This window comes from Melopsittacus undulatus, chromosome 2 (assembly GCF_012275295.1).
Source record: "Melopsittacus undulatus isolate bMelUnd1 chromosome 2, bMelUnd1.mat.Z, whole genome shotgun sequence".
NCBI lineage: Eukaryota > Metazoa > Chordata > Aves > Psittaciformes > Psittaculidae > Melopsittacus > Melopsittacus undulatus.
In genome coordinates this window covers 53769218-53781305 of record NC_047528.1, presented here as the reverse complement: position 1 = coordinate 53781305, position 12088 = coordinate 53769218, and the positions used below count along the sequence as shown (strand labels likewise).

The 12088-nt window shown below is 38.6% G+C and overlaps 1 protein-coding gene across 1 annotated transcript in view; it reads right to left on the bottom strand.

The window, feature by feature from the left end:
• The window catches only part of PCCA (propionyl-CoA carboxylase subunit alpha), a 274818-nt gene that overhangs the window by 8714 nt on the left and 254016 nt on the right, over positions 1-12088 (bottom strand). The window contains exon 22 of the mRNA XM_031045567.2: positions 7337-7477. Within this exon, the coding sequence (XP_030901427.2) occupies positions 7337-7477 (141 nt within the window). The remainder of the gene's footprint in view (positions 1-7336; positions 7478-12088) is intronic.

Below are 12088 nucleotides of genomic sequence, written 5' to 3'. Positions count from 1 at the left end.
GAAAAACAGAAAAAAAAAAGAAAAAGCAGCTATTTTAGAAAGTGCAAACTGCTAAATAAATGAAAGACATGTAAATGTAAGGGTTTGTTTTTTTCTTAATCTCCTTGCTATGAACTGTAAAGAATGCATAGGAACCAGTGCCAGGGGCATATGGCTTTCTCCTGTGCTGAACATTCATACAAAAGACAGGTTCATCAGTCATTGGAGTATCTGGATAAAAAATTAACTCCTGATGGATGGTATTTAGAGCTTACCTGCTGCTAGTACATTACCAGAGAAACACAGGTTTTGAAACCCACATGACATTAGAAACTGCAGACCATGAAGTACCCCACGTGCAAGCACGCTTATAGTGTAAGCCAGGTTATAGAAAATAAGAAATAAGCTATTTAAACCCTCTGCCTAAAATTGGGCCCGCTGCAAGGAACCCTGGGTCAGCCCTACACAGGCCAATTAATGCACAGCATCTGCTGTACAGAAGCCGTGCATGAAGCACTTCCGAATGATTTCAGCAATTAAAAGAAAACTGTTTCCTGCCTGTTCTGACAGCCACTGTTTCAATGCAAGAGTGAGCACCAAATCATTGTGTGCAGCTGAAAAAATTAAGTCTTTTTTTTTGTCTTTTTTTGTCTTTTTTTTTAATCCTGTGAAAAGGGGGTGGGAGGGATGAAGATTTCTTACGGAATCAGATCGGTCTTTTGTTGTCCGACATTCTGTGGTTTTCTGCCAAATTAGACAGAAGGCTCCAAGGGTTTACGGGGCCCTCTACAGTATCACCTTCTGGTGCACTGTGGCTCCCTAAAAAGATGGATCAATATCAACCCTGCTGATTTGCCTACAAAAGTGAAAATCCCTCAATTACATTTTTAAGACCATTATATTTAGAACACAGGTGCTCTGCTGCAAAACATTTTTAAGGCTCTTAGAGCTGAAGGGAAAAAAAAAACAACAATGACAGCCCTAAGGAAAAACAATCTCAGATTGGGCTAAAAGTGAAGTGAGAATTGGATTTTACTGGTATCTCCTTTCTCAGCTTTGGGAAGACACTAGTAAACATCCTGCACAATGTCACTTATGCTGCAACCTGTGTCCTTTATTAAACCTCATAAGTAAGAAGGGACAATGCAAGACGGTGCCATGTGAAATCCAGTTACCCTCTTTTGTAGCCTTCCTCCAAATAATTACAAACATTCATCTTGTTTATGCCTGTGCAAAAACTCTGAACAGTGAATTACGTATGCAGTCACTATCTAAAAGCCTTATGAAGATACTGGGATTTTTGTTTGTTTGTTGTTGAAACTTAATCCATGCTGGTATCATTCGCTTCCCAGATTTTTTTCTCGCTGACTTGTTGGCAATCTGGCAGCAAGCACCCAACAAGAAAACAAATCAAGAGGAATTGGATGAGCAGCAATTGAAATTCCTTGACATTGTCCATTACCATGTAAAATAATTAGTACAGATTTTCCCTTCTTTCCAAATTAACTTTGAAACCACAGCTATAGAGCTGCAAACATAATTAGCGGCAATTAAAAGTACTTGACAAATCATTATTAAACTTTTTTTGCCACACTCCTTTAATGAATGAATCCAGAGATAGCACATCCCAAAATTTGTGACCTCTGACTAACCAAAGGTCAGTGATGTTCCCCTGACAGCAATCAGCACTGGTCATTGCACTCCCACTTATCCAAAACACACTTCCCCAACTGCCTCTGAGATCCCAGCATGCTGGGGAAGTGATATGCAGGCAGAGAATGTCTGGGGCCAGTTCTTGTGCTACTCAGCTCAAGGCAAGGCTTTAAGTTTCCATCACACCAATTCTTATCAGTCGACTTTTTTATTAATGGCCCAAAAGTTGCTTATCATTTGAAATGGCAAAGCACACCAATTAAAAAATAATAATTATGAATTATTTTCAAAGAACGGTAGCATTTCTTCCATTGGAGAAAATCCTAATAATATTGACTCATCACCAGAAGATTTTAGTCTAAATTACACTGTCTTTGAACACAAGCCTTAGATTGTGCAATCGCATAAAGATATAGCAGAAAAATGTATTCAAGTCAAATATAAAAAAACCCACATAACATGTTATGAACAATTGCTATAGTTAAGGCGGGTTCTTATGTAAGCACTATTATTACTTGAAGGCCTGTGTTCTAAGAATGGCGAAAAATTTACGTACTTTTACTCTTCACAGCTGTGAAATTGTTTCCCTTTCCTGTTTAGCAATAGATTCTCTGCCCCACAAAAATATACCCCCCAGAAAATAACAATACACAGAATCATAAAAACTACGTGAGGTTTTTGAGCACATTTGGTTGAATTTGAAAACTCCATTTAACTGAAAAATGTAGTTAGTACTTGCTCTGGCATTGCTGAAGAACAGGAGGGAGGAAAGGAGGTAGAGGGAAAGGAAATGGGAAAAACAACGATAAAAGGACAATAAAAAGGTTCACACCAGACAAAAATCTTACCTGGATTTAAGAATATTTTACCAGATTATCAATACTGTGTGTTTCTGAACAAAATGTGAAACTGTTACTTAAGCAAATACATTTTCACAGTTTTTCCCGGCTGTTATTTCTCTGTTCTAGACTCCAATCAATATAAGACAAGAAAGATAATTGTCTTTTTCTTTTTAGATTTTGAGGTCTAGAGGTAAATATGATTTAAAACAACACACAATTGGCTGACAGCAAGAGGCAACTTTGTAACTCCATTTAACTCCACTTTCTCTTTCAAGAGAATCAAGAGGCAGTGAGAAACAGAACTTAGGAAGCTGGTTTGTTTTGGTTTTTAGTAGTGAGTATTTCAACAGCAGAGGTCAAGCAAAACATATCTTTTCCCATAGCAAGAACTTTCCAAGGCTTGTGAGATGGAAAATTGTGGGGAAAGATATTTTTTTAACTATTCCTCTAAAGAATAACAAGAGAAATTAAAGTAATGTGCATACGACTGAACTGCAGGAGGAATGCGGTTTAGAAGAACTGAAATGCAGCTTAAAACATATTCCTCTGTTGTTTTTAAAATACGGGCTCACTGAGAGCAATGTGTTTTGCATGCTATACAAGTAAAATAGCAGCCTTCAGGTTACACATTTGTGAAATTACTGACATACTTAGCATATAGCAGCTGACTTCTTGATAGAAAAGAAACATCTCGTGCAGCATCAATACCCATGACTACTCTAGCATCAATCTGAAATCCCAAGAAATTCTGATATGAGAAAAGTCCACCTGAAGAGTGCTTTGAATGGTGATACCTTCCAAAACCAGGGGTAATCTCAACTTACTGGAAAGAAGAGAGGAAATTTAAAACCTTACTTAGGTCAAAATAATTAACTGTCCTCTTCTTTTGGCCATAGTCCTACAACAATTCAGTAATGCTGGGGTGTTTACCCAGATAAGCTTTCCTTTTACATATCTATGGATTGGAGGAAACATTGAAGTGATTTAGGCTACCAGCACTGGCATTAGCTTATTGACTGATACCTGGCTTAGTAATGCCACCTATTCTGCTTAATTGAATTAAAAAAGAAAAACAAAAAAGAGAAACATACAGCTAAAAGAAAAAACTCTTTACACTTCTGATAAATAGAAAACTGAAAAAGCAAAAACTATATTCTTATATGAAAATATAGCAAAGGCTACAAGGCAATAAGGATAGTTAAGATCTTTTCCGGTTGCTGTGGACAGTTCAGACTACCAAAGCTGAAATCAGCTGTGGAAACACTTTGGGTGGCTTGTTTTAAACGGGGTACAACAACATTGCTTTACCTGTTCAGCCATTAGGACCTTGGGCTTTCCCTGCCCCTGCAATTTCAACGCACTGAATGCTACATGCACAAAAATTAAGCCAAGCAACTCAAGATGATGAAGAGATCTTTGCAAGTGCTTGCCCATTTCTTGACCTCTAAGTTAAGCAGTGAATCTGTGCAGCTTTAGTAGTTTTTATGTTGTGTTATTTGTGGTAGTTGTGGTGAGATCAAAACTGTTTGCAGTGCCATCTCCATACTCCAGCATTAAAACACTGCTGCATGGCAGCAGAGCTGGCTTGTGCTGTCATCTGCATCAGCCAAAACAGAGCAAATCTGTTGCCTGGACTTCAAACCCAGCAGTTTCTCTGGCCCTTGGCACCATGGGGAATCAAAAAGTAACTCTCCTAAAACTAAATTCCATCCTAATGCACACTCATCATTAACAATCTACTTAGAAAATTAACATGCAAACACCCTCGCACTCCAAAATGGTCATTTCCTATAAAATGTGACTCTGTTATCATGAGGAAAGTAAGCTAAATTTAAATCTTCTGTCCCTAAATAATATGAACCATCTTCCCAGTCAGCCAGATTTTGAATTGTTTTGTTGTTTATGTTGTTTTCTGCTTCTAAGTGCCTTCATTGTGTTTCCAGGAATAATTGAGTGACAATTAATTACAGTCTTCTGATCACATGAAGGAAAATAAAGAAAGTAGAAAGTAACTAAAAAGCTAAAAAATTGGCAGCATCACAAGTTCTGCTTCTCTCCAAGTGACACAGAGCACTTCCCCACTGTGTTACTAAAATCCATAGATCATCTTATAGACAAAAGAAAATAAATTCTTTGCATATGCAGTATCTTTTGGCAAAAATTAATTGAAAACTGCTCATCAGACCAGCTGGATAGAGGATGCTCACACAATCTTCTATCGGGCTTCATCAGACCAAAGTATTTTTCAGCAACAGCAGCCAAATGAGAACACTGTGCTTCAAGGAAAAACAATGACACATAGAGTAGGGAAAACACAGAGATCAGCATTGCCTTCTCATTTGGCTAAATGCTTTCGAGTGGGGCCGTTCAGACAAAGAAGAGATGTGCTCACCAGGCATTTCTTCACCATTTGTAAAGTTATGCATGAAGACAGGGTACAGCAGTCCAGCTCCTTGCACTGCTGACCACTCTGAGAGCATCTCTCTGTGAGCGCAGCACTGTTGCAGTGACCGCTGCACTAACACTATGTAGCATAAATCATAGGTTAGCAGAAACCAGCTTCGGAGTAGCTAATAACCAGGCAGCTTTACTACTGTCAAGAACAGCGCCTGAAGGATGGACAACTACCTCACGCTCTCCCATTTTTCAGCTGTGCTGTTTTCACACACTGTGCAAATCTGAGCTGCCAAACCCAGCTGCAGACTGGGAGCTACTCAGATTCCCATTTTTCCAGCACACTAAAGAAATCATACTTTTCCCAAGCAGTGCAACAAAAAGAGCTGTATTTATCAGGGAGCTGCAGTTCCCTGTCCATCATGCCTTGAACAGCTGTAGTGAGTGAGCTGGTTTCTGACAGACAGCCAAGATGTGTAATCTGAATCACACCATCCCACTGCTTATTCAGTGCCGATAGCTGATGCTACCCTCATCTCACTCACTGGCTCACTTCTTTTTTTTTAACGTTTTGACACTAGTCCTGAAAAGGACGGATTTAAGTTAAACCCTTTTCAATAACGCAAATGTGTTTTTGCAATTAAAGCCACACAATTAGCATTGACAAGCTCAGGTCAGCAGAACATAGATTATGCCGTTCAAATGCTCTGCCACTCAGTGCCTCCAGCAAAAAGCTGCAGGAGAGGAGATGAGACGAGGAAGAAAAAAATCTCCACACATTATTTAACAACTTGTGTTCTGATGCACTGCACCACTTGTGGATTTGTGGAGGGAGGCTCATTAATTTATTTACTTAAAATCCCTTTGGCTCTGGCCTCCTTTTCCACTGGTTGTATCAACAAGAACTAAGGGCAAGAATATTGGTAACATTCAGCAGAATTAACTTCTCAAAAAAAAAATCCTAAATTGAAAGATCCACGCCTTAAAAATGTTCCCATCCTTCGCAAAAAGTATCTGCAAAAGATCTTCTTCACTCAGCCACTTGTGCTTCCTAGACACAGAAATCACACACTCCTCTGTGCACGGGATGACATAGTGATTAATTTTAATTGAACACTGCTGGTTTTAAAGGTATAAACAGTGTGTATGTGTGTGTGTGTATGAATGTATAGATCACAAAACCAGAAAGCTAAATGCAGAAGCTAAAAGGATTTCTCTCTTGATGTCCTTCACTCAGCTGTACTTGGTTCTCCTTCCTCAGAAAAGTCAGGTAATGTTTGTATTGCATTAATACAAACATTTGCACCTACATATCTTTAATAGTAACATGGTGACTCTTTTCTCTCTGTAAATAGACAGAAACAACCATACCGTCTAAAACCAAAAGTGACATCATAGCAAAATGTAAGCAAACAATCACTTTACCAGCACAATCGATGACCATCACATAGTAAGTGCAGCACTAATTCTGGACTTGAGATCTTGATCTCATTTCTAAATCATCTCTCAAGAAAATCTAGGTTTCATTGCCATAAATTATGAACTCTTTCTGTTTGTATCTAAGTGCTACATACACACAGCATCATTTCACAGGATCATAGAATAGCACTTTAAAATCAATCTACACAACATGATTCAAATACTTCTGTGCCTGTATTACTCTATGGCTTTCAGTGGTTAGGAGAGATAAGGCCTTGACCTTAAAAATAACATATGATACAATGTGGTAACATTTGATCTAAAACTGAGATTAAATGTAACTCTAATACACTGTATTTACATTTGTTTCCAGTTCAGTGTGAGGTAAGAAACACTGGAAATCCCCAGGACAGCAATAACATGTTCTGTTGCTCTTCTGTATGTCAAGTTTACTCCTTCTTCAGGACAAGATGATTCCCATAAAATACTGGGAATTCCCAATTCAGGAAATTTGTGTCTTGAAAATTATAAAATAGGGATAAAAAACCCCAAACAAACAAACAAAAAAACTAAATAAAAAAAAAGGGGGTGGGGAGAAGAGAGGGGAGTTAAATATCTCTCCTGTATCCCTTGTGTTTAGTAATATTATCATTGCTTCAGGGCAGAAAATCAACAATTCCCTCCTGTTAGCACTAGCAGCAGATATATCCTTACATATAGTTACATGCACAGATACAAACACACACAAATTTCCCCCCTTACCCTCCTCCCCCAGCTTTGTGATACAAAACCCAAGCTATTGGTTGCATTTCAGCTGCGGACTTGTACCCAGCTGAAAATGTTCCTTTTAAAGCCAGTTTAATTTAAACTGTGCTTCCTTATTAGTTTTCATAACTCAAATTACAAGCAGCACGCATCTGTCAGCACACGTTATTCTACAGGTGAAAAAGAAAAAAACCCAACCTGTGACCTGTCATTTCAGTTGCACCAAGGAGAAATTTGTGTGGAATATGTAATGAAAATGCAGATATATAGATCACATTTCTTACCGTGTCCCCAGGCTTGACAGAAACTGCCACCACTGCTCCAGGCATGGGAGATCTCAGAATGCTGGAGGTGTCCTCTGCTGCTTTCTCTGGCATGTACTTGCTCAGCTCTGCAGCAACCTTCGTCAGTATTTGTAATTTGTACTAAAGAATAGGAAGAGGAATGCTTTAGAAAACTGCACCTTGGTTCCAGTCAATAATCTGCTCTATGTTATGACATGTTTTTATATAATACATCTGTTGTCTGTTCTTCACAGGAGTGTCTAAAAATCACTGTTTGAAATCTCTATACAGAGTTTCATTTTCAGGACATAGAAAAAAATGCAACCCAAAAGTGCAGCAATGTGCACACAGACAGAAGGAATCAAGTACAGTAAAGAAATGTCAGATTCATTTAAAAAATGGGGGGAGAAAAGGGAGATTAAAAAAAAAAAACAACAACAACAAAACAAAAAACCAAACAGAAATATCATTGTGCTTATGACACATGATGTTTAGAGGATAAGGAGTATCGAGAGATATGTTTCCAGGGCTGTGATGAATTGGAAACTGAGCCTTTGGGCAAGTCAGCTAGATTTTCAATGACAGGACTGATTTTAAACATTGTGTTTACTTTTTAAGCATTTCTTTTTATCATGCATTTAATGTTTGAAGTTAATAACTTGCTTAGATTTTGTGATTAAAGCCAATTTCAATTCCATTTTTTCACGCATGGGCAAAATGATGGAACATTACAGGAATACACCTTTTCTGCACTAAAAACTGTTCAGCAGCTATTTATCTACCTTGAAAAAAAAAAAAAGAATGTTTTCTCTAGGATGTTTTATAGCAATTATAAATGGAAGTGGGTACAGTGACCCTCGGGGGTCTGAGAGTCCCTTCAAACAACACCTTTCTGAAGACATATAGGTGTGTGTGCAGCAGTTTCAGCTCCAGGCTTTTAGTTTGTACAAACTTGTAATCAGTTTGACAGATAATTCGCTGCACTTGGACAGATGGCCTTCCCGTTTGTCCCAGTGCACTGGAAAATGAATGCAAAAAGCCAGTAGATGGCAGCAGGTCTCTGCGTGAAACTCCTGGCTCACCAAGGCCAGCGAGTGAAGACCAGCAGCACACTTCATCAAAAATTTAAACAAAGGTTTTAATAATAAGCACTGGATGAACTGCATTTACAATTCAAATGCGTATTTTGCTGATGTAAAGTTCAACACCTTGCTTTGCACAGTATGTTTTCCTCCACAACAATTAGCTATTGTTTTATTAACAATAAAATGTCTTTACTTTTCATTTTTACACAGACAGAAAAAATCTGATATCCTTATGGTGAAGGTAAAGGGGGACTCTACCTTCTGCTTGTGTAGCGAGTAGAACAAGGTATTTAGAAATACATGCAAAAGGTGATTAACTCTATAATGACATCTTTAAAAAGCAGCCTTCAAAGCCAAATAAAAACCCCAAAACATAACAGAGGATTATCATCCTCTATAAATGGCGCTTCGACACACAAGATTATGTGCAATGAACAGAGCAGCCATTCACCTAGAAATACTTGCTTCAAATAGATAAGCAAATGGTTAAATGAACCGATGCCCCACCACCACCTCAGTAAACTAATAAAATGCCACAACAATATCCCCTGAAGCTGTACGTGGCACCCGAAGATTTCAGAACTTACTCCCAAACACATGCCTTGGTTACAATTGATGTGGCAGAGGGGAACCAGCACCATTTTGTACACAAAAAGCTCCCAAGCCTCCTGCAGGCATCATCATGACAATTAAGACTGTGGCACTCACATTTTCTAACCCCAAATACAGCTCTTCCTGCATAAGCAGCTACATTCAATACGGTGGCCTCCTTGCAGTTGTTTTCTCTAAAAGTAAAGCTCATATGTGTGATACACGTGCACGTATGCACACTTGCATGGATGCTGTAGGGAGAGGGGAGGTGATGCCTACAGGAGATTTGATGACAGAAGTTGCAAATAGAATTGCAGCAGTGTGACAAGTCAAATAATAACATCTTATGCATGTTTCTTTATTCTTGAGTGTCTGTTTTGCAATCAAGACATACAAGTGTCTGCCAGCTTCTGAAGGATATGATCCTTAAGTGAAATTACTGTGCAAATAAAAGCTTTTTACTCCTATTAGAATTCATCTGAGTCATAAGTGGCAAGGAAAAAAAGCTTGCAGAGTGTATTCTGCTGTCAATCTAATAAACATTCTGTGCAGAGGGACTATTTATCAAAGATAAATTGTACTTAAAAGTCCTTCATTAAATCTATGGGGGGGAATATAATTACACCAAATTGCACAGTTTCAGTATCCATGGTTAGTGTCGTCTTTGTACTCAGAGTTTGAAAATAAAATAAATTTTAAAAAAGGAAAAAAGAACACAGAAATAAGTTAGATTTGTGGTCTGTACCGGTCTGTAACAAGACTGTTTTGATACGATTTCAAAGCATTAGGCTTAGCAAACATTTAGTTTTTTAAGCCACATATAACACTTCTGAGCTGCCCAGTTACAAAATTGAAACTTGAAGTGAAAGCTAGGCCTTCTGTGTTCTTCATCTAGGTTACAGTATTTCAAAGGGACTGAAATACAGAATTCCCTACGTACTCCACAATGTACAGCAGTGGAGGAAAGCCATGTTTCTCAGTATGCTGCACTTTAAAGCCGAATTCTCCACACCAAGTTAAAATATCCCTACAAACATTGTTTTTACTATCTTTATAATTTTCATATCTTTTAGATTCCTTTCTCTGCAGGACTCCTGCTTTGCTTGGAGTGAGATGTAAGAGTCAGTACACTCAAAGCTTTAAAACGTAGGTCTTTGTTATTGATGAGCTGTTCCTTTTCCTTTTGTAGTTGTTTATTGTTCTTTAGTCTGTTTGGGGGATAAGCAAGTTACTGTAATCAAAAAGTAAAAAATAACAACAGTAAACTTCTGGGGAAAGGCCTTTTTTGGCACAGCTGATTCACAAATGACCTTTCAGAATATTAAAAGACAAAGTTGCAAAGAAAGGTTCCTTCTTTAAGATTACCTTTGATGTATTTCTGCTGCTGGCTGGACCCCACTAAATAAGCGCATAAGTGTCCCTTTGTAAGGCTGTTTCTTATCCGTGGGGGATGAGCTGTGCAGGGGGGGACCAAGGGGGTTGTTCTCCTAACCCAGGTGCAGACTTTGGTTTGGTGAGAGCCACAAGACTCTGGAAGACCATGTCAAACAATGCCTGCCACGGCTCCTACAACAAAACCAACTAAGAATATACCACATTTTACCATGATTACCACTGCTGCTACGCCTTTGATTTAGTGAGGGCAACATCGAACATACAAAGCAGAAGTTTCAATATACTACTAACACAGTGAGAATGAGGTCTGGATTTTCTTCCTTTATCCTCAGGAGGAAGAGTTGGGGAAGCTTGTGAAGTTTTGGTTATAAATAAGAGACCAAAAGGTTTCTACTGGCCTAAACCAGAAGAAACATTTGTTGGAGTCATAAATAGATCGCATGTGGACTCTCAGAGCAAGGAAATCTGCTAGCCATCAGATCTACACTGATGAGTAGCTGTCACCAGCCACTGCTCCGCTCTACAGCCTAATTCTTCCAGCCAAAGTCAAGTCAATAAGGAGGTACCCAAAAGAAGCCACACAGCTTTTGATGGCACAGAAAACAGGTGTTTCTTTTTCACAAGACTGCTGGAAGTCCACAATCAGTTGACAAAAATCACAGTTGGGAAAAGCGATGTTACTTAATAGTTTTCTAAGGGTAACAGTATCCTCTCCTACCTCTCCCACTAAATGAATTGGACCTGTATGTAATAAAAACCTACCTCTCAGACCAAATCTCCGTGACAAAAAAGAAGAAAACAAAAAGGTGTAATAATAGCAGTGCAAAGGAGTAAGGCAGTGGAAAAGAAAGCAAATACAGTGAAAATTATCCCCTGGGCTTTGTAGAGGCTTTTTGTAGATATATATCCTACAGATCTCCCAAGTCAGTAGGGAAGCAGCAGACTGGCTGCTACAGAAAAAAGTGGCCAGGGCACATCTGCCCCCATCTTTGCTTAAAATAAAGAGTTCTGTAATTTAGATATATATAGAATTCCCTCACCGTGTACAACAGAATATTGAAACCTTTCAGTAAAATGCTCAAAACTGCACTCTGTTACATCTCACATTAGTTTACCAAATATGATCTTCCCTGTACACCCAAAGCTCATGTCGCCAGGAGCTGGAAATGTTCAAACTCCATTGGAGCTTTTATAGAGCAACCTAGTGTATCACTACCCATATGCTACTTATGGCAGTATTTTAACTGCTGACCAGATGTGGATTTTCAGTATGATCTACCTAAATGTTCAACCATGTTTTTCAAACGTCTGTCATTCTTGTGGTTAGAAGGCTGAAAATCTTATATAGCTCAGATTTCAGCAGAGAAACCATCTGCCATGCATCTTCATTATATTCACTGACCTTACAGTCTCATTTTCAGAATCAGTGAGATTTATTAACTGTGGCCACGTAACTTCCCTTTAACATTCCTAACCAGCATTCTGCCTCGCCTCACTTAACCGTTGTCACCTGCGGTTTGATGTCACAGATTCACACATAGTATGTTGTTCGGTATTCATTTAAAGCAATACTGAGCAACGTTCCACTGTTGAGCACAATGAGCACGCTGCCTTTTTCATTAATCATTATACATGTTTAACATTGTGACCATACCCTTGCTTTGATTTCCACCACAGCACG